At 37.2% G+C, this 24,133-nt stretch overlaps 2 protein-coding genes across 2 annotated transcripts in view; both read left to right on the top strand.

The window, feature by feature from the left end:
* Nucleotides 1-2,537, top strand: part of LOC127627147 (hepatic sodium/bile acid cotransporter-like) — a 33,321-nt gene extending 30,784 nt beyond the window's left edge. The window contains exon 5 of the mRNA XM_052103402.1: nucleotides 2,072-2,537. Coding sequence (XP_051959362.1) covers nucleotides 2,072-2,279 — 208 coding nt within the window. The 3' untranslated portion in view covers nucleotides 2,280-2,537. The remainder of the gene's footprint in view (nucleotides 1-2,071) is intronic.
* Nucleotides 2,538-11,439: 8,902 nt separating this feature from the next.
* drosha (drosha ribonuclease III) overlaps nucleotides 11,440-24,133 on the top strand; it is a 60,227-nt gene continuing 47,533 nt past the window's right edge. Inside the window, exons 1-6 of the mRNA XM_052103591.1 lie at nucleotides 11,440-11,575; nucleotides 14,390-15,108; nucleotides 15,477-15,780; nucleotides 17,439-17,580; nucleotides 21,426-21,586; nucleotides 23,318-23,398. Coding sequence (XP_051959551.1) covers nucleotides 14,390-15,108; nucleotides 15,477-15,780; nucleotides 17,439-17,580; nucleotides 21,426-21,586; nucleotides 23,318-23,398 — 1,407 coding nt within the window. The 5' untranslated portion in view covers nucleotides 11,440-11,575. The remainder of the gene's footprint in view (nucleotides 11,576-14,389; nucleotides 15,109-15,476; nucleotides 15,781-17,438; nucleotides 17,581-21,425; nucleotides 21,587-23,317; nucleotides 23,399-24,133) is intronic.

Below are 24,133 nucleotides of genomic sequence, written 5' to 3'. Positions count from 1 at the left end.
TTTTTTAATGAGCCTAATTTACATAGAAATTATATAGGCATGTTTGCACGGAAAGGAATGACAATGACTTAATTTAAATATTGAAAAAGCAGCTCAATTTCAGCGCTGATTGCACCCGCTATAAGTGATTGCGGGTGGTTAGTGAATAAGATTCAGGTATTTGTGCTTAATACCACATGCAAAAGTGGAAACTGTTTAGTGAATCTGTCCCTTTGTGATTTTAACACAAATAATAAAAAACACAATTTTATTAAAATTTTAACTGCTTCAAACAGAAATGTGTTCACTACCTTTAACTGTTAAAGGCAGCTGCCATATGGCTTTATATGACATCATGACTATCAAGTCAGAGCTTTCATACAGTAGAACTATGAGTTTACAACTTGTAATTATGAGTTCTACGAATATGTGAATGCTTTTTACAAGTCAGAATCTCATAATTACGGTAATTCCAACACAACCCGAATGCACCATAAGCCCCACTAGCTCAGATGAAAGTTTTTTTCCCATGGCAACATAGAATGAAAACAAAAGGTAGCCTAAGGATATGAAGGCTTACATTACCAAACCAAACTTAAATGAAAATTTCAGATGACCAACTTGTGAGACTAGTCTAAAACAGATTTATGCGATTTGCCCGAGAATGCCTAAAATGTTTTATGTAATGTATACAAAATATTTTCCTTCTGCCTAAAGGATATCACTGAAATAAGTGTCCTGAGATATCTCACCTGTCTCTGTGACAACACTAGACTGTGTAAACATTAAACAAAAATGTGTCCGCGGGCCGCAGACACATTATTTGATCAACCAATCAGAAGACTTTGATGTGCTTTCTGCCTGTCAATCATTCACGTTCTCATAGTGTAGTAGTTGAAGCGGAACTTCAGGGACAATATAATCTTAATATATGTAACATTTGTCAGCTGAGGGTGCTATTTTAAGAAGACAGGATGCTCTACTGTCCGGTGTTGGTCTCAATGCTACTTTTGGAAGGCGGAGCTATGGAAATTGGGGCGTGTCTAATTCAACAGCCCAGCCTCAAGGAAGTTCCAGAACAGCTCAAATCGATTACAGCACCTTTAATTTCCAATGCCCCAACAAAAACCAACAAGCTACAACATGTCAAATAAAATTAGACTTTTTGATTTAGAATATTGGGAAACATTACTGTAATTTTCACTTAACAAACATCAGCAGGGTTAAAGGGATAGTTCACCCCAAAAATTGTAATTATTTACTCACCCACATTTTGTTTTAAATGCATATGACTTTCTTTCATTTTCAGTACACAAAGGGAGACATTATGAAAATATGTTCTGCTTACTGATGTCATACAGTGGCAGTAGATGGATGGTGGTGACCTTCTCTTCAAGTTTCAAAAGGATGCAACATATAATTCGGAAGTAAAAAAAAAAAAAGAATAAAATAGGCTACATGCGATTCATGACTTGTCCTAAAGGCATACGTTAAGTTTTGGTAAGAAACAAAATGAAATCTAACTGAATATTTAGTGAAAATGTTCACTGACCATTGCTCGCATGAAAGCAGCAGTTAATGCATCCCTCGCTCACAAGTTGGGCCGTTCAAGTGAGAACTTGCTTTTTTTGGTGCTATATCCGAAAAGCTACAGAGATATTCACAACAGGGAACACAGCATAGCTCCAGAGAAACAAATTTACAAAGCATTTCTGAAGAGATAGAACAGAAGAGATAGAAGAGGCTGAGGAGTATTTGTCCTAACCAGCCACAACAAGCTACACTATCACTGGTCCACAATATTTCTCATAACAGTACGTTAAAGCCAGCAACTCACTAGCTGGTTAAAAACTGATTTTTAAAAAACACATATGTGACTGAACACCATGTCATGCAAAACATTATTTTAAAAAGTACTATTCAATTCTTCATTAAAACCTTTTTACAGTGGAAATAATTAGTGAGTATATCTTTAAAAATGGTTAATGCATTATCTCTCTAACTCCTCTATGTGTATGTGTTGCATGAGGTCTCTTGATTATTTTTACTGATGACAGATACAGCTGTACTGATCGCTCTTTCTTTGCTGCAGGTGCAGGAGGACAATCGCTGCTGAGACCGGCTGTCAAAACATTCAACTATGCTCAACCATTCTCAAAGTGACTTTTCCTCCAGAAATGATTGGACCGCTCTACCTCTTCCCTTTGGTCTACATTATGTTTCAGTTTGGTGAAGCTGTCCTCTTAATCATCCTCTTTAGATGTTACAAAACTTTAAGACTTTCAGATGGGATTTCCTGATTGTCATGGATATGATATTACGTTTTAGTTTTCTGGTCAATTCAGAACTATCTAAAAAAGCAAAATTTCTAAATTACTAGAGCACTTCTCCATCTGGTCCCGTTTTCAATATCACAAACTCTTTTGGTGCTCATGCAAATGATGTGGAAGGCCAGCAATGGTTCTGCTGTGGAAGTAAGTTGGCCATAGATAAAACAGAGAATGGGGCTGTTGGCACCAGTGCTAGTGAACTAAAAAATAATTAGCACAGATTAAAATGCATAGTATTCTTGAAATTGTTTTATTGTTTAAATTATTGGTTGCTATTTTTAATATTCACTACTACAATATTAACACAATGTCATATACTTAATGACTTAACTGACATAATGCTATATATATATATATATATATATATATATATATATATATATATATATATATATATATATATACACACACACACACACACACACACACTACCAGTCAAAGGTTTTGAAACACTCATTTTTTATAATAATAATAATAATATATATATATATATATATATATATATATATATATATATATATATATATATATATATATATATATATATATATTACATTTTAGAATAACAGTAAAGTCATCAAAACTATGGAATAACATAAATGGCACTATGGTAATAATGTCGAGACTAAACAAAATCCAAAATAAATCAAAACGGTGTTATATTTTAGCATCTTCAAAGTAGTCCCCCTTTGTCTAGAATTTGCAGACATGAACTCTTGACATTTTCTCAAGCAACTTCTTGAGGTTTCACCCTGAGATGCTTTTTAAACAGTATTGAAGGAGTTTCCATCTATGTTGGGCACTTATTGGCTACTTTTCTTTATTATTTTGTCCAAGTCATCAATTTCAAAAACTTTTTTTAAATAAAAGTTTAGTTTTATAATGAAATAAATTAATATGGTGGCACAATTATATTTTTGTCTACAAAACTAATGTCAAACATTTAAGGATATGCCTTCAGATCAAAAGATTTTTAAGATCATTAGAAACATTTCAGTGAAGTGTTTCAAAACTTTTGACCGGTATTGTGTGTATATAAATCACAAGCTAAATCATGGTGCTGCAACACCCTCGTAATTTCCTTGACTGGCCATATGCACCCAACCCAAATGTATTTTCTTATTTCCTAGATTTAAAATATATATATATATATAATAAAATAAATGTAAAAAAATTAATATTAACATATTAATTTTAACGGTTTAAGAACTACTGACAACCCATATACATCGACCTCTAATCTGAATAGTCTATTAGGAATTTATCCTTTTATGCTCTTTTCCTAAATTTCAGAAACATGCTGAATCCAGTGTTTAGAGTCAAAAGCACTTCTGGTTTTACTTGTTCTCTGGACGATCCAGCAACTCACAAAGCACTAATAGAATATCTCACGTTTTTAATGATCGCATAATTTTCTGCTGCTCTCTTGTTTATGCACAGGCTCTTAAGTTAAGGAAAATTCCATGGCAACACGTTCATTGTACATGTTCATTGTTGCAGCACTCCTCGTAGGTGGAAATTACACATTGCGCAGATGGGTTAAAAACATCATTGCATTTTATCATTTTAAGCACAAATGTGAGCAAAACTATCACACTGTACATCAGATAGAGCAGATATGTGACTAGAAGCCCATCCGGTAAATGTGGTCAGTGCTGCATAGCACTGGGCTTTTTGAATCACAGATTCTAGGAAATTTCATACATACAAATACATGTCCAACCAACAAGATTCCCCAAATGTCCCAACTAGTCTAACAGATTGCTTTGACAACTCTGTGAGTTCCCAGAATGTTGCTGGGCTGTTTCAATTGAATAAGACTTAGGGCCATATTTTAAGAGTGCTATGCCTTAAGCGCAGTGCTATCTGATATGTCAAACGCAGTGGGAACGACCATGAAGTCTTGATATTTTAGTGCAAGGATGCGCTAAGTCTAGGCACAAGTGTGTTGATGAAATTGCACATGCAAAGCGTTTATGGACTTGTGGAGGTTTTTCTCTGATTATTTTACCAACTGCCTCATATATTCCATTCCTTGTCAAGCAACATCGATATAAATGAAGACATCCTATTCATAAGAATTTGGTAGTGTAAATTGTCTGTGTGTAATGCATTAGAAGGAAAGAAATATGGACCATCTGTGACCACTTATGTTCTTGTGCGCATTAACTACGTCCTTGCTGTGAACTCTCTCCCGTTTATCTGTCATTGTTCCTGTGCTATGGTGTTTAGTGGTGAATTAATACTGAGGATGTTTGAGTTTCTTACTGCCTCTGGACCGGGATGTATGTGTTCTCTATTGGCCTGTCTCACCTGCGGTCTTGTTGGTGTTACGGGACACTTGAAACAAGTTTTGCCACTCTCCCATTGTACATTGTTTTGTAATGTATATTTGATTTATGTTTCTCTGTTTAATGTTTTATGTTGAATTTCTGTACTGCATTCTTGAGTTTGGAAAGGTGCTATACAAATTAAATGTATATTATTAATAATAATAATAATGATTATTATTATTACTAATACTACTTCTACTAATAATCATATTGATCTACTGACAACAAAATCATGGCTAGTTTTAAAAGTGATTGATGACTCTTGAATTACTTTCTTGTAATTGTTTCAGTATTTATCTTAGCTAGCACTTTTATTGTAAGTAACATGTTAACATGAAAAACTAAACTAAACACCATGGTGAGGATGTGTTAGTGCGGACGACCCAGGTTCGATTCCCCCTTTTTTCCCATCCTGTTTCCTGTATCCACTCATAATATTTCTTTTAATACTGCTTATAATAATAAATGAATATAAAGATTGATTTCCTCATAGTGATTTGGTCACGGTGAAGTTGAGTTGAGAGGAAGGTTTGATCTGGATAAATTTAACCATGGTTTTATTTTAGTTTCCATGTTTTTTGGCAGAAACCATAGTTTTAAAGCTATCAACCATGTGTCACTACAGTGTTTTAATATAGCAAAAAAGTTTAATTTAGTGGTTTCTATAGATTTACCACAAAATTCCAGGGTGATATTATGGTTACTGTAGTAAAACCATGGTTCATTTTTTGTAAGGGAAGGTGAGGTTTAGGGGTAGGTGTTGGTGTAGGGGGTCAGTGGTACTCTAAATAAACACAAACATGCTGCAGTGATGCCATTTTACTGTATATTAGTATTTACTTACAGGTGCAAATAGTATCTTCCAAAATTTGCACTGGGATGCAAATAGCATGTTACACTATTTGCACTTAGTGCGAAGAAAGTGCTTTTTGTTGCTATGCTACACTTAGTGCCAATTCTAAATTAAACACAGATATAAAGTAGTGCAATAAGATTAAACTTATTTCAATTAATTAAAAAAAGCTGTGCAAATAATTGGAAATATGGACCGTTTTGGAGACCCCACACTCTAACAAAAGCTGTGAATCTTAATACACAATCCAAAAGTAGCACTTACTGTTCATGATGAGGGTAAAACCATCCAAAAATAACTGAAACCTGCAGAATCTGAGCTCTGTGACATCCATATGGTACCCATTAAGGCTGTATGATTGATTAAATTCAGAATGAAATTGTGATATGGCCTTGCATGATTACAAAGCCACAAAAAGCTGCATTCATAATTTCTTTCATAGACTTTTCATAAAGTCCTCCATAAAAGAGTTGCAAGCCATGAACCAAACCAACCAGCACCGAGGTGAATCACAACATCACAAACTTTGAAAATCTAAAACTATTGATTTTAGGTTGTTGATTATAAGTATAGAATAAATATATTTTTTAAGTTTATTGCAAAATATTGCGATACGTACTGTACATGTAGATAAGTAGTTTAACTGTGAAGGGAGAACGACTTGATTACGTCATTCACAGTGCATCATGGAAGTAGGGGTCTCTCCAGGGCACTTTGTTGGCTACCGTTCTCTGATTGTTGAAGCTTTCTCTGCTGGACCATGGGTAATGAGGTTGCTTCCAAGGAATTCTGCTATCAAATGTGATTTTTTTAATAATGAAGTTGAAATAATGCAGACTGATGGCTTCAACAGAAGCATATACCATTGATGAGCAATATTGGAGCTAAAGGTAGATCTCTCTTTAAATGTACATAAGTTGTTGAAATCAATTAAATCAATTGAAAATCAATTTGTTGATGGAAAAAATTAGGGCTGCAACTAACAATTATTTTGGTATTCGATTAATCTTCTGTTATTTCTTTGATTAATTGATTAATCTGTATTTTATTCAAATTTGATAAAAAAAAACCGAAATGATAAAGTACGTAAGGATTTGCTTTGAGTTGCTGTACTGAATTCATGATTCTATACTCTCACAAAACATTGAACATAGCCTGAATATAGAAAAGTTAAGTTTGAATTTATTATTATTATCATTATTATCATTATTAACATTATTATTATTATTATTATTATTATTATTATTCCTTTACTTGTAAAACTTAAAGAGTACAGTTTATTAAAGGTAAAATAATAAAAAAATAGATATGCTTGTATACTATTACTGATTTGAAGTATTTTAAATGAATATTGGACGTTTTAAAATAGTATTGTCACTGATTACATGTTTCTAAAGTATATTAAAAAAAAAAAGATTTATTGTAGCCTAATATCCAGTAAAATTTGCCATTGTATATATTTACTGGTGAAATCAGACATTTGTCATTATCAGGACTATCAAATATCAGGACCTTAAGCATTATCATAGATTATATTCAACATTATATACAGTTTAATATAGTACAATTATCTATAAATAGTGCATATTCACTATCGTGCAGAAAAGTGGCATCTCGGTGCTCATTGTAACGTGCGCCTATATGATGAGAAATGATCAAAACACTTAAAAAACATGTGCTTTTACCTCTGAGACATCTGTGTGACATCCATGCGCTGCAAAATTGATTACATTAATACTGAAATTGTAGTCTGATGTTGCACAGTTTAAATAAAATGATGGCACTTCTACAGGTCCTTCTCAAAAAATTAGCATATTGTGATAAAGGTCATTATTTTCCATAATGTAATGATAAAAATTAAACTTTCATATATTTTAGATTCATTGCACACCAACTGAAATATTTCAGGGCTTTTATTGTTTTAATACTGATGATTTTGGCATACAGCTCATGAAAACCCAAAATTCCTATCTCAAAAAATTAGCATATTTCATCCGACCAATAAAAGAAGTGTTTTTAATACAAAAAAAAAAAAAATCAACCTTCAAATAATTATGTTCAGTTATGCACTCAATACTTGGCCGGGAATCCTTTTGCAGAAATGACTGCTTCAATGCGGCGTGGCATGGAGGCAATCAGCCTGTGGCACTGCTTAGGTGTTATGGAGGCCCAGGATGCTTCAATAGCGGCCTTAAGCTCATCCAGAGTGTTGGGTCTTGCATCTCTCAACTTTCTCTTCACAATATCCCACAGATTCTCTATGGGGTTCAGGTCAGGAGAGTTGGCAGGCCAATTGAGCACAGTAATACCATGGTCAGTAAACCATTTACCAGTGGTTTTGGCACTGTGAGCAGGTGCCAGGTCGTGCTGAAAAATGAAATCTTCATCTCCATAAAGCTTTTCAGCAGATGGAAGCATGAAGTGCTCCAAAATCTCCTGATAGCTAACTGCATTGACCCTGCCCTTGATAAAACACAGTGGACCAACACCAGCAGCTGACATGGCACCCCAGACCATCACTGACTGTGGCTACTTGACACTGGACTTCAGGCATTTTGGCATTTCCTTCTCCCCAGTCTTCCTCCAGACTCTGGCACCTTGATTTCGAATGACATGCAAAATTTGCTTTCATCCGAAAAAAGTACTTTGGACCACTGAGCAACAGTCCAGTGCTGCTTCTCTGTAGCCACTGGTTCAAAAGTGGCTTGACCTGGTGAATGCGGCACCTGTAGCCCATTTCCTGCACACGCCTGTGCACGGTGGCTCTGGATGTTTCTACTCCAGACTCAGTCCACTGCTTCCGCGAGGTCCCCAAGGTCTGGAATCGGTCCTTCTCCACAATCTTCCTCAGGTTCCGGTCACCTCTTCTCGTTGTGCAGCGTTTTTTGCCACACTTTTTCCTTCCCACAGACTTCCCACTGAGGTGCCTTGATACAGCACTCTGGGAACAGCCTATTTGTTCAGAAATTTCTTTCTGTGTCTTACCCTCTTGCTTGAGGGTGTCAATGATGGCCTTCTGGACAGCAGTCAGGTCGGCAGTCTTACCCATGATTCCGGTTTTGAGTAATGAAACAGGCTGGGAGTTTTTAAAAGCCTCAGGAATCTTTTGCAGGTGTTTAGAGTTAATTAGTTGATTCAGATGATTAGGTAAATAGCTCGTTTGGAGACCCTTTTCATGATATGCTAATTTTTTGAGATAGGAATTTTGGGTTTTCATGAGCTGTATGCCAAAATCATCAGTATTAAAACAATAAAAGACCTGAAATATTTCAGTTGGTGTGCCATGAATCTAAAATATATGAAAGTTTAATTTTTATCATTACATTATGGAAAATAATGAACTTTATCACAATATGCTAATTTTTTGAGAAGGACCTGTATATCATTAATATAGAATGGTGATTAAGCTGATTGGAAATACTTGTGCATTAAACAGTTTTAATGCAAACATTCCAGCCAATCAGAATTGAACATTCGAATAGACCATGGTATAACCAGAAACTCATAATGCTTCACTGCTAAGAGTGCTTCCTCTGATGGAAGCAGTGAGAGCACGTAAGGTCCAATTATGCTAAATGTAATGTCTGATTTCTTGAGAAAATGTATGTAGGGCTATGGAGAAGTTGTGGATAGGCATGCATTGCCATTCAAATTGTAATCAGTGACAATAATATTTAAAAAATGACAGAATTTAAAATATTTTTAAGGTAAGTGACCAGTGACATTGTGCAAGCACATGCATCTACAGTGCTGTGATCCTGATTTCTTCTGTTTTTGTGTATTTCTCATAATAGATTGTAAAAAAAAAAATTAAATAATCAAACAAAATCTAGCATAAAACAAAGGCAATCTGAGTAAACTCAAAATACAGTTTTTAAATGACAATGTAATATTGAAGCAAAAAAGTTAAGACCTGTGTGAAAAAGTATTTGCCCTTAGTTACTAAATCCCCAAAGGTAATCACAAAAAAGTTAAGGACAACATCCAAGTAACTGCAGGCCTCTCTCGCATCAATAAATGTCACTGTTCACGACTCCACTAACAGAAAGACACTGGCCAGAAATGGCATCCATTGAAGGGTGGTGAAGCGAAAACCACTGCTAACCCAGAAGAACATTAAGTTTCATCTGAATTTTGCCAAAACACACCTTGATGATCCTCAAACCTTTTGGGCAAATGTTATGTGGACTGATGAGTCGAAAGTGTAACTGTTTGGAATACAGGGGTCCCATTACATCTGGTGTAAATCAAACACAGAATTCCACAAAAAGAACATAATACTTATGGTCAAGCATGGTGGTGTTAGTGTGATGTGTGGGGATGCTTTACTGCTTCAGGGCCAGGGTGACTTGCAATAATCGAGGAAAAACATGAACTCTGCTCTCTACCAGAAAATCCTAAAGGAGAAGGTCCGGTCATCAGTCCGTGGGTTGAAGCGCAAGTGCAACTGGATTATGCAGCAAGACAGTGATCCAAAACATAGGAGTAAGTCCACCTCTGAGTCCTCCAATGGTGTTGAATATATATATATATATATCTATTTGAAAAAATTATTTTGTGTTTACTCAGGTTGCCTTTGTTTTATGTTACATCTCGTTTGAAGATCTAAAACAAGTTAGTATGAAAAATACACAAAAATAGAGAAAATCAGGAAGGGGCAAATAATTTTTCACATCAATGTTATGGTCTATTTTTCAGGTGTCACCATTGCCCTGTGCTGGGCTAATTTTTAGTTCCACTCCGTCCCTGATGAATCATTTTGCACTATAATGAAGAGTGCTTTTAGTTAAGTCAATTGTAATTTTTTTATTTAGACTTTAAAGTAGGCTATTGTGAGATAATCTAATCGTGAATACACTATTGAAGGGCAGCACAGCACTCTGCTTACTTTAACTGCCTTTAGCAACACAAACCCACAGACGATGATAAGAATTTCTTTAACACAAGCTAGGCTCAAAATATGTGATTAAAAATAGGTTTTTACATAAACACAGTTTATGTTCTGTTAGGGCCAGATAAGTGTAAAGTTTGCTTTGGGATTTGGTGAGTTCTGTCCAATAATACATTTATTATCTTTTTCTTTAGACATAATTTATTTTGGGTCTGACTGTCTGTGGTTGTTTTCTTTTGGTGGGTCACAGAGTCTCAGAATGAGTAGGCTAAGGGGGTTTCCTTCAGAGCTCATCTCTTGGCAGATCAAGGCTTTGTGACAAAAGGAGAGGGGATCACTTGTTTTGTGTTTCCAGAAATGTATGGCTTGTTAGTAGGGGATATTGGCCTAATTCAGCTCTACATAAAGATTTGGTGCTTTTCTTTGAACCTGGAGAATTATTTTACAGAACTCTGCATGTAAAATATATATTGGACGCTTGACCCAATTTTCCCAATTTGGTTTTTGTTGTGATCTCCATTTCAATTTTTGTTCTTTGCCCTGATCTTTGTTATGTTTTGTAGAAACGGGTTTAATTTAAGGTAAATCACATATGGCAGCACTATGCTACTGTGGAAAGTCTGGTGTTTAAAGTGACAACACTTGCAAAGTAAATAATAATGTTTTATTAATATTAAATGTAATTATTTGGTGGCGTAGTGGTCTAAAGCACATAACTCTTAATCAGAAGGTCGCTGGTTCGATCCCACAGCCACCACCATTGTGTCTTTGAGCAAAGCACTTAACTCCAGGTTGCTCTACATATATATTTTATTAATGAAAATCGGTGTTACATCAATGTGCGTGAACCATAGCAGGCGGTGCAATACAAATTTATTTTGTTGATTTGTATAGTTTTTTTTGCATTTATGTTTTTATAGCGAGAGGCACTCGATGTTACGGTTCGTGTTTCCAGGGGAGCTGTTGCAGCGAAGGATACGTTCTCGCGTTTCCATTGGCTAAATTTTTTACAGCCTCAATCTGATTGGCTGCAGCAAGCGAAGCATCGCGGACGCGCTGCTGAATGAGAGACCTGTGCCCGAGACTGTAGCATAAGCGGAGCATTTTTACAGCTACAAACATCAAATATTATTTACAATATTAGTGTCTTATTCTCTTATCTCCGTTTCGTTTGAAAAGGTTTCAGAAGGTGAGTCGTATTCTTCAGAAGGCTCATTTATCGTCATAATTAATTTGCTGTTCTGCCTGAATGGAAGTGAAGAGGCAGACGCTGAATACACTGCTGTAGTGTGGAAACAGTTCGTCATCGCTGTGTATCCCTAACATGTTTGTTATAATATCGTAGAGTAAGCATTTAAATACATACTAGGAAAAACACTTGGTTTTGCAACAGCATACTACCATATTACTCATACAAAATGTGTACATGTTCAGTAGGCATATAATACCCGGATGACCAACTCGACAAAGAATCTTATTTTTTTTTTTTTTTATAACTGAGGATATTTATTCAAGATGAAACCTGTGATTTAAACCCTAAAAACTAACAGGAAATATTAATTTAAATATTTGTATGTCTTTATCCAGTCTTATCGAGGTGTCATTCCCTTTAAAAATAGTGGCAGTATATGCCTTATTTTAGTGCTTTCCACATGAGACCGTTACAGCTGAAGTCAGAAGTTTACATTCACCTTAGCCAGATACATTTAAACTAAAAAAAAAAAAAAATTCCTGAAATGTAATCATAGAAAACATTCCCTGTCTTAGGTCAGTTAGGATCACTACTTTATTTTAAGAAAGTGAAATGTCAGAATAATAGTAGAGAGAATGATTTATTTCAGCTTTTATTGTTTTCATCACATTCCCAGTGGGTCAGAAGTTTACATACACTTTGTTTGAATTTGGTAGCATTGCATTTAAATTGTTTAACTTGGTCAAATGTTTTGGGCAGCCTTCCACAAGCTTCTCACAATAAGTTGCTGGAATTTTGGCCCATTCCTCCAGACAGAACTGGTGTAACTGAGTCAGGTTTGTAGGCCTCCTTGCTTTTTCAGTTCTGCCCACAAATTCTCTATCAGATTGAGGTCAGGGCTTTGTGATGGCCCCTACAATACCTTGACTTGGTTGTCCGTAAGCCATTTTGCCACAACTTTGGAGGTATGCTTGGGGTGATTGTCTATTTGGAAGACCTATTTGCGACCGAACTTTAATTTTCTGGTCTGTCTTGAGAGGTTGCTTCAATATATCCACATAATTTTACTTCCTCATGATAGCATCTATTTTGTGAAGTGCACCAGTCCCTCCTGCTGCAAAGCACCCCAACAACATGATACTTCCACCCCCATGTTTCATGGTTGGGATGGTGATTTTTGGCTTGCAAGCCACACCCTTTTCCCACCAAACATAACAATGGTCATTATGGCCAAAGAGTTTCATTTTTGTTTCATCAGACCAGAGGAAATTTCTCCAAAAAGTAAGATATTTGTCCCCATGTGCACTTGCAAACTGTAGGGTTATTTTTATATAGGACTTGTTTTACTGTGGATATAGATACCTGTCTACCTGTTTCCTCCAGCATCTTCACAAGGTCCTTTGCTGTTGTTCTGGGATTGATTTGCACTTTTGTACCAAAAAAACGTTCATCTCTAGGAGACAGAATGAGTGTCCTTCCTGAGCAGTATGATGGCTGCGTGGTCCAATGGTGTTTATGCTTGCATACTATTGTTTGTACAGATGAATGTGGTACTTTCAGGCATTTGGAAATTGCTCCCAAGGGTGACGTAGACTTGTGGAGTTCCATAATTTTTTCTTTTGGTTTTCCCATGATGTAAAGCAAAGAGGCATTGAGTTTGAAGGTAAGCCTTAAAAATACATCCACAGGTACACCTGCATTTCAGTAATCCTTTTATCAGAAGCTAATTGGTTAATTGTCTAATGACTTGACATAATTTTCTGGAATTTTCCAAGCTGCTTAAAGACACAGTTAACTTGGTGTTTGTAAATTTCTGACCCACTTGAATTGTGATATAGTAAATTTAAAAGTGAAACAATCTGTCTGTAAACAATTGTTGGAGAAATTGGAGGTATTTATGTCATGCACAAAGTAGATGTCCTGAAATATTTGCCAAAACTATAGTTTGCTAATATGAAATCAATGTGGTTAAAAAAGTACTTTTAATGACTTCATCCTAAGTGTATTTAAACTTCTGACTGCAACTGAATGTCCTTCTCCCTTCAGGGTACACACTTTGAGTGCTCTGCATAGGGATGCTCACTTTTGATTGGAATTCAGACAGAATGTGCCCCATTTCCTGTGTAAATTGTGGTAATTTCTAATATAACTGAATTAAATGTGCACCTGGTTTGGTGATGTGACAACAGTGTAATATTCAATTGTTTGAAATGTGTATTGTTGCAAAATGCCTACTGATTCACATCCAACTTTTTAAAACATTAAGTGTATTCAGTGTATATTGTGCAGTAAAGAGTATTCCATTCCAGACATTAATAATTTCTAAGGTCTTTGTTCATAATGGAACGCTAGTCTTGCATACTTTTTTATTTTATTATTATTATTAGTGCGCATTATACTGCCCAGTGTTTAAATAAATTTTTTTGTTGCAAAATTGCATGTATATTTCAGCCAATGTTGTCCGGAAATAAATGCGTTTGTTTTTCACACTTTTGTTGAATATATATTTACTCTCACTCTTGTCTGTCTGATTAAATGATGATTCAAGAAGATGTCAATCACGGCTGGTATGACTTACCACTCATTTCTTCCACTGGAAATGGAAGATTTCATTATGGGATACGGTATTTCACAGTGTGTCTGATTTATTGTAATCTGTAGATTTTGGAAAGGAGAAGGTTATCCAATTATTTAATTCCTAAAGGGTCATTCCGTGTCCACTGAACCAACTTTGGGAGATGCTGCATTCTTCATGTGTCGCTACAGCAGTCAGTGTCTTATATATTTCTCACATTCATGTTGTTTTTACAGATGTCTTTCAACACTGGTCGTGGATGCCCAAGGGGAAGACCGGTGGCTCCGAGCACAATGTTTTGCCCTGCTCCTCCGCGCTATCACTACGACCCTCTGGCCGCCCCTGGTCCTTTCTATAACCCCCCAGTCAACAGCGGCTACATGCCCCCTCGTCCTGACTTCATGCCTTTTCACTTTCCTGTGCCACCACAGGGCTCAAACGGCCCACCCCAGTGCCCTGTACATCCGCCGGTTTTCCTAGAGCCACCTGCTTTTCCTCCACCTGGGCCTCACAGCTCTGACTGCTCCACTATGGTGCAGCCTCAGAGCTCCTACCCCTACATGATGCCCTCAGTCACACCCCCACCCCTACCACCGATGCCGCCCTCAATGCCCTATCCGCCCTCCTATCCCATGAGCTATCCTCCGCAGCCCCAGCTCCCACCTCCGGTCAGCTTCAACCCCTCTTACGCCCCACCTGGGGGCTCCTTTAAAATCGAGCACACCCGCCAGCCTCCACAGTACAAGGTCGACGGATGTACCAGATCACCCGAGAGGCTTCGCCACCACGATGACCACCGGCATAGGGGCTATGGGGGATACGGAGGGCGACACAGCAGTGAGTTTGGTGGAGAGAGGAGGGATAGAGGGCGCAGTTCAGAGCGCAGACGGTCAGACAGCCCACGGTATAAAGAAGACTATGATAGAGGCCGAGTACCACAGAGACACCACAGCAGGTAACGCAAGTTTTATTCATGACAAATCTATGAATACATTTAAGGTGTTGTAATCTATATGGTAGTTTTGGTCTTGAGGACTAGATCTGCTAAAATTACTTGAATTTGTTCACAAGCTTTGTTATGATGGTTGTAGCTGTGGTGCATAAATGACTAAACCTAAAGCATTAAAGAGACAAAACTCTTACTTTGGTGTCTGTTTGCCACTGTTAAGCACAACAAGCTATCAACAAGCAAAATCCTCTCAGATTAGTAAAGTCTCTGAATTATTTGAACCACTACAATATAATTTTTGCTAGTCATACTTGCACATTCCTATTCTGTATCCAAGCCATTATTATCACAATAATAATGCCTTCATCTAATAGAGAGCGCTACCGGCACAGAGATGAGCGAGACTCACTCCCCTCTGACAGACACCGGAAGCACACTCGCAATCGCTCAGGCAGTCGAGAGAGGAAGCGCCGGCGTGTGGATGATGAGAAAGACCGGAGATCAGATGGTGTGAGCAGTAGAGAAAAGACACCGAGTTTCAGCAGGAGCAGAGACGCCGTGGAGATGTCCACCGACCGTCATGATGAGGAGAAAGGAGAAGAAGAGTTACTCAAGCCTGCCTGGATCCGCTGCACGCATGCAGAGAACTACTACTCCAATGACCCTATGGACCAAGTGGTATGACAGTAATGAACATAAACACTTAGCCCATCTGCTGTTGGTTACAAAAAAAGGACAGTGCTACCCCAAACTCAAGCTATTCATAGAGGCAGAAGTTGACATGTTAGACCGTTTTAGTGTTTTCACACTTGCTTAATTGACAACATGTACTGTACATGGACCCTTTGAACTCTGTGGATCTTTTTCCTATTACTTGCTGCCATCTAGTGGATTGAACTAACAGTTTTTGCTGAGACATAGAGCAAACAGAGCCTGAATCACAGGCTATCAAAGACAGGGTATTTATTTTTAAATGTAGGGTTTTCTGTAAAACTACCAATATTTTGCAGTTCGTCCATTGTGTGTGTAAGGTGAGCTTTTTAATGTAGGTGTGAAAAATTGCTGGCAGTCGCCAAAATATGAGGCTAAACTGGTGTAAGAGAACTTTTTTTGACATACAAAACATTACAAGGCAGCTTTAAAATGTACCATCCTGAGTCCTGTATCACAAAGATGGTTTAACGTTTCACGATTCTTTAAACAAAGCCTGAATCAAGAAAAGTTAAGATTGAAAGTTTTTATTTTCTCTTTATATCTTTAAAGACATATGCAAAAAGTAAAATGTAGCTAAAAATGCTGTTCTTAAAAGTGCTAAATAATCCATCAGAGATGTTCTGGGACTAAAAATCAGCCCAGAACAGGACAATGGTGACACCAAATGCAAATATTTGCTAATAATTCTGCCTACTGAAAATACAGAATTCTGTTAGATACGTTTATCCATTTGTATGCCTGCATTATGTAGGCTTAGGACATCGCGCATATTGGTTAGAACAGTCGCTAAAATAATTAAATTAAAAGAAAAAGTCCCATCTAACAATGCACATCGCCACATTTTGCCATCGTGCCATGATAAACCATTACACCCCTACTCACCACCTTAGTAACTTATGCTACACGGCTAACCTGAGAACCTCTGAAAGTGCAAAAACGTAAACATTTTTACTTTAAAATGTGTTTGTTTTGTGACGAGCCTTTCTACCTGAACAAATATACTGGTTAAAATGATATTGTAGGCTATCTCACAAAGTGACTTGTCTTTCACTTATTTAAATTTTATTAGGCTTTTAATGTAAATTAATATTTAAGCTTTTACATTTTAAATTAAAATATGGATTTTTAAACTCAGTGTTATTGTGAGCCTATATAAATCCAAATACACATTATATTCAGTAATTTTTCAACGTCAAACGTCCACTTCAGCAGATGTGTTTCTGCTTGACTCTTGATCTTCAGTGGAGAGTAAACCATGCTGACTCTCTCCATTCATTGGCTGTTTACTGCAAACGTCAATCATTCATGTGCACACGCTTCAGGGTCATGCACATCTCAGGATTAAACTCTGAGTTGACCGAGAAGGTTTATTCCATACTAGATCACTTAACCCAATCTAAACTGGTTTGTCTTTATCTGGTTTTGTCAACCTGAAACTTAGCTGAAACTCTCAGTTGTTCAGCTAGCTTCGTGAAACAGGCTTCAGATGATCCATAGAAGTTTGGTACTGATATTTTGATGCTGTCAAGGCCACAATACATCAGATAATCAAATGACATGAGTTTCTTTTTTTGTGCTCCGTTTCATCTGTTCTATATTTTGATGTGTTTTTATGTTTTTAGGGTGACTCTACTGTCGTGGGCACCAGTAAGTTGAGAGATTTGTACAAGCGGTTTGAGGAGGAGCTTGGCCAGAGGCAGGAACGTGCCAAATCTTGCAGGCCTAAATGGGATCCACCCAAGACCAAACTGGACCAGGATGAAGGTACAGTGTGCACTCCACATAGACCTCCTCAAGGACTTTATAAATGCTTTCAAAAGGTCATGATAGGGCTGAGCAATATAATTAATATTTAAGAGATATTCAATATTATTTTGTTGGCGATATAAATTAATCAGTATTGTGAATATCACCATGAGTTGGATGGATGGATGGATGGATGCATGCTTTATTGATCCAGGGTGAGGAAGTTGGGGTGCATTAGCTGCCAGATGAACAACACAGCATATAACACATTACAGTAAATACAGGAAATTTAGTAATAATTCTGCACCAGCTACTTGAGTATTAAAAACGGCACTCGAATGTTGGGGGGGGGCACTTGTTTTCCTGAATGATAACATGTGAAATGATAAATATATGATGGCCTTTATGCAGACTCCAAGTTTATATCTTTGCATTACCCTAATGCCATCAATATTGGTTTCTATGTAAGTCTCAGGTGAGTCCAACGTTTTTTTTACGGTTATTTTAAATCTGTTCTGTTTTTGTTGTCATTTTTATTAATGCATATTGTTCAATTAATTTTTCCCCAAAAGGAAAGCATAGTTTGTTGAAGTTCTCTTATTTTGAACCAATTCATGTTAATGTATGTAATGTAATGAATAAAACAAAAATATAAGACTCACGCACGTGTCATACGTAATATTTTTAATGTGCATTTTAATTTACGAGTAAACCAAGTACTCGTTTTTTGTGGGTTTTTTCCCAGACCTAAAATATACCGCACAACGGTTAAATTTTTTTTTTTTAATGTTCAGAATTATTTTAAATAAACAGTTTATCTGAAGTTGGAAGCTGACACTACAGCCGTTGCCAAAAGTATTGGCAGTGAAATCAATTTTGTGTTTTGCAATGTTTGCTGCTTCAGTATTTTTATATAATTTTTCACATGTTTCTTTGGTATACTGGGAAACTATAAAAGTATTTCTTTAGTATTAAAGGCTTTTATTGGCAAAAACATTCAATAAATGCACAGTCAATATTTACAGTGTTGACCCATGTTCTTCATAACCTCTGCAATTCGCTCTGGCATGCTGGATATCAGCTTCTGGGCCAAATCCTGACTGATGGCTATCCATTCTTGCCTTATTAGTGCTCGGAGTTCATCACAATTTGTGGGCTTCTGCTTGTCCGCTCGCCTTTTGAGGATTGACCACAGGTTCTCAATGGGATTAAGATTCAGGGAGTTGCCTGACCACGGATCCAAAATTTCAATATAATGATCTCCAAGCCACTTCATTATCACTCTTGCCTTTTGACATGGTGCTCTGTCATGCTGGAAAATGCACAAATTGCTCCTGAATCATTGGGAGAAGTTGCTCTTGCAGGACATTTTGATACCATTCTTTATTCATGGCAGTGTTTTTGGGCAGAGTTGTGAGAGAGCCCACTCCCTTGGATGAAAAGCAACTCCACACATGGATGGTCTCAGGATGCTTCACTGTTGGCACAACATAGGACTCATGGTAGCGTTCACCTTCTCTTCTCCAGTCAGAAGGGGGCTTCATCAGAGAAAATGTCTTTGCACCAGTCTTCTGCTGTCCAATCCTTGTACTTCCTGCAGAATTTCAGTCTGTCCTTGATGTTTTTCTTGGAGAGAGGTGGCTTCTTTGCTGACCTTCTTGACACCAGGCCATGGTCCAAAAGTCTTCGTCTCACTATGCGTGGAGATGCACTTACACCAACCTGCTGCCAATATTGAGCAAGCTCTGCACTGGTGGTGACACAATTCCTTAGCTGACTCCTCAGGAAGAGACGGTCCTGGCTCTTGCTGGACACTCTGGGACATCCTGAGTGCAGTTGAAACTCTCCTTGAAGTTCTTGATGAACCGGTAATTGGTTCTTTCAGGTGCAATATTCCTTGCAGCAATTTCCTTGCATGAGAGGCCATTTTGATGCAAAGCGATGATGGCTGCATGTCTTTCTTTAGAGGTAACCATTGCTAACAACACAATGATTGGAAGCACTTCTTTCCTACATTTATAGCAATCAGTCTGCTCTTATAATCCAGAGAGAATCAGCATTGGCTAGTAAATTGTAATTTTTACTCGCCAGTCAATAGTTACAAAAATTACTGGAAAGATACAAGGTGTAACTTTTTTTTTTTTTTATGATAAAAATGTGACTACTCTTAAATTGGATAAATATGTTATTCTGTGAGTGGATGCCATATAGTAGGATAATATATTAGGTTTATGTTTCTCATAGGCCAGATTTTCTATACAAGCTTTATATATCTTAATCAAATAGCTGTCATTTTTTGTAGATCATAATGCACATCTCAAAATAAGCTTTTCAGTGCATTTTTTTATACTTGGCTTACCTGTTAATTTTTTGTGTGCTAACTTATAAAATGTTGGGTAACTTTTACTAGGTAATTTGCATTCACCAGGCTATTAGGTTTTCTCTTCTTGGTGCTACACTGCCTATTTGTTCAATTGTTTTCAACAAATATGCCTATATTGGCTAACGTTGATTCTGTGAATGCTAATATACAGTGATCATAATGTAAGGCAATATGTTGCAAATGTATGTCCTTTATCAGTCAGGCATTTAGTATAGGATTTAGCTATTGAAATAGATGAAATATTTCAAATGGGTTGCATATACACATGTTTTTTTAATACTATTATTTTTTTAGCTAGCCGACTGAAAAAGAAAAATTAGTCATTTCACACATTCCTAATACAAAAATAGTCTGCATTGTCCACTTCAGTCATTTCTGTGTGAGTGAGCGGCGCCCTCTAGTGGGTGCGTAGCACAATTTGACAATCCAGCATTTACCATATCAAATCGCAAAGCTTGTCAAAAAGATCCCTTCCAAATGTTGACTAGAGATGCAGCAAGCTTGAAACATCGCACAGACCAATACAGATCAAAGTATTAATAATCTATGTATTATTTTTATAATGTATTACAAAGTATGTTTAAAAAAAACTTAGACTTATGGAATCAAGTCTATTTTTATGTGTGTGTGTGTTCAGATAGCAAGAGGGAGCAAAGGTCTTGTACCTATAAGATAAAGGAAACAATAAAGGAAATTCAATTCTGGTCAAAAATGAAGGGGGCATTTTCATTTTTAATATTCATATATATGACTTAAGTGTATATGTAAGATTGAAACCTAATAATAAAAATAGAATTTCACATAACATTTTGTGTTCTTCTATATTTAAGGAAAAAATATTGTGTTTATGGGGCATAGATGCTGCAAGAACCTGCTTGTTAAATTCTTCAATATTTACAGTGTTTGTTGACGTTAACATTTTTCATAATGTATGATTGCCCATTTAGATATTTACACATTTATTACACTTATTACATTACTACATTTTGTTACATGTTTGTTTACATCATTTACATTGATGAGAGAGGAGTCACGTGATTTGTTTTAACCTCATTCGTGGAATGTCTCATTAGAATGAACGTTTCGTTTTACAACAGAAAGGATATTAAAAGAGACATTATTCAATGAACTCATTACATGGAACGAAAAAAAAGATTTACTCCCAAAATATGTATATAACTTACGTGTCAGATATTTATTTTAAAATTTCCCAAATTCAGATCTACAAGCTCTTAAGTTGAATACTTTTTAAATTCCAACAGACATCAAACAGGCACGCTACACTTGTCCTTGCTCTTTTTGTGATCTACATGCTAATCATGATGTCCAGCTAATCAGCACAGAGTGCATAAGTTCAAAATAAATAGGGGTTATGAGGGAGAACACCAGAAACATGGGCACAAGTGAACACAGGAAACTAGCTCAGTGTAAAGGGGGGAATTTTGTGCCATTAAAACCCTTTTTTTTGTCTGCATTGCAGATGAGAGCTCCAGTGAATCAGAATGTGAGTCTGATGGAGCTGGTAGTAGTTGCTCCAGCAGCTCTGATTCTGAGGTGTTTGATGTCATCGCCGAGATCAAGAGGAAGAAAGCTCACCCTGATCGTTTGCATGAGGAGCTGTGGTACAATGACCCCGGACAGGTGCGGTTCACCTACATTGCAATCTCTATTCACTTATGACAGAAAGTATGGTTCTGTTGCTCAAGAAAAATAAAACTGAATTTAAAAACAAATTAAATAATACAGATTTAGTTGGGTCCTAATTTCGGAGTGCAAAATTATGTGCCAAAACATTGTGACCAGTCACAGGTGAAGCAAATAACGTTGATCATCTCCTAACAAGACCACATGTCAAGGTCTGTGTAGATTAGACAGTAAGCGAACAAACGGTTCTCGTAGTCCATGTGTTGAATGCAGGAGAAATGGGCAGGAGTAAAGACCTGAGTGACAAGGGCCAAATTGTTATGGTCAGATGACTGGGTCAGAGCATCTCTGAAACAGCAAGGTTTGTGGGGTGCTCAAGGTTCAGCAGTGGTGAATACCTACCGACAGTGGTCCGAGGAGGGACAAACCACAAACCGGCAAAAGGGTGTTGAGCGCCTAAGTTTCATCAATGTGCAAGGGCAACAAAGCCTATCCTGTCTGGTCTGAACCAACAAAATGTCTACTTTGGCACAAGTCACAGAAATGTTTTAATGATGTTATAGGAGAAATGTGTCACAACACAGTGCATCGCACCCTGCTTCTTATGGGGTTGCGTAGCCGTAAACCGGTCAGAGTGACCCCTGTCCACCATCGAAACCGGCTACAATGGACACGCGAACGTCGGAACTGGACCTTGGATCAGTGGAAGAAGGTCGTCTGGCCTGATGAGTCCTGTTTTCTTTTTCATCACTTGGATGGCCATGTACATTTACCGTTTGCCTGGGGAAGTGATAGCACCAGGATGCACTGTGGGAAGATGACAAGCCGGTAGAGGAGTGTAATTCTCAGGGCAATGTTCTGCTGGGAAACCCTGGGTCCGGCCATTCTTGTGGACATCAATTTGACATTTGCCACCTACCTAATCATCATTGCAGACCATGTACACCCCTTCATGGTAATGGTATTCCCTGATGGCAGTGGCCTCATTCAGCAGGATAATGTGCCACACTGCACACATAAATTGGGAATGGTTTGAAATGCGTGATGAAGAGTTCAAGGTGTTGCCCTTGCCTCCAAATTCCCCAGATCTCAATCCGATTGAGCATTTGTGGGATGTGCTGGACCAACAAGTCCAATCCATTGTGGCTCCACCTCACAACTTACAGGACTTGATGGATCTGCTGCTAATGTCTTGGTATCAGATATCACAGGACACCTTCAGAGTCCATGTCTCGGCAGGTTGGCACTGTTGGTGGCACGCGGAGGACTAACAGCATATTAGGCAGGTGGTCATTTATATTTTGGCTTATTGGTGTATGTGCCCAATGCTTCTAAATGGCTGAAGAATAGCCTTTCAAAGAATAAGGACACACCCTCTCATGAATAATAAGACACTGCTGTACAATATGTATTTATTAGGATTTATGTCCCATCCAGTGACAATTAAAGAGTGGTGAAAATAGTCCATAAAATTCCTAAATCAACTACAATTTTTTCTTCATCACAGGTAGCACGTACACATCTTTGAACATCTTTATAAACGTTTGTGTTTATGAATTTTGAAAACACAATGTTTGAAAGCTGCTAATGACTCAATCCTAAAATCAGTATGCTGCTAGCTTAACTACTAATCGTTTTTAGATTCTGAAGTGTATTTTAATGGCTTTAAATGAGGTTATATTGCAATAATTATATTTGTATTTATTTTCTCATGTTTTAAACCAAAAGATGAATGATGGTCCCTTATGTAAGTGCAGTGCCAAAGCCAGACGTACTGGAATCCGACACAGTATTTACCCTGGTGAAGAGGTAAACATGCTTTAACATTTTTATATGTTATATTATCTTCTTAAGGCACAGTCACACATACCTTTGCACAGCGAAATTCCACGGGCAAAGATGGTGTGTGTCCAATGAGAATATTCAGTGTAGCTGTGTACGAAGCATCGCCTACACAGAGGTAACTGCTAAACCAAGCAACTTCCCATTGTTCAATGTGCCAAAATACGCCTGTCTAGGTTCACCAAAGTTGAACACGTGAAATCCACGGGGGGAAATTCTTCTCCACCTGATGTCCATTGCGTGATTTCCCATTGAAATTACTGTATTACGGCCACGTAATTTCGCCTTGCGAAGGTATGTGTTTGACCGTGCCTTCATTATTCACTTACCCTGATGACATCCCAGATGTGTATGACAGTCTTTCTTCATCAGAACACAAATTAAGATTTTTAGAAGAAGATAGAGCTCTGTCAGGTCCTTATAATAGAAGTACACAGGTGCCAGCACTTTGACGGTCACATTTAGGTAGCATAAAATTAATCCATGCGACTCCAGTCGATCAAAGAAAGACAGTCGTACACATCTGGGACGGCATCAGGGTAAGTGAATAATGAGATAACTATTGGATGAACTATTCTTTTTAAGGCCTTTTTAAATTTTTTATTTATTTTTATTTTAATTCTCCAACTGGGTTCTTAAAGGGATTATTTACTTAAAAATGTAAATTCAGTTATTATTTACACACCCTCGAGTTGTTCTAAA

This window comes from Xyrauchen texanus, chromosome 33 (assembly GCF_025860055.1).
Source record: "Xyrauchen texanus isolate HMW12.3.18 chromosome 33, RBS_HiC_50CHRs, whole genome shotgun sequence".
NCBI classification, from domain to species: domain Eukaryota; kingdom Metazoa; phylum Chordata; class Actinopteri; order Cypriniformes; family Catostomidae; genus Xyrauchen; species Xyrauchen texanus.
Note: the sequence above shows the minus strand (reverse complement) of the source record. Positions and strands in the feature narration are given on the sequence as shown.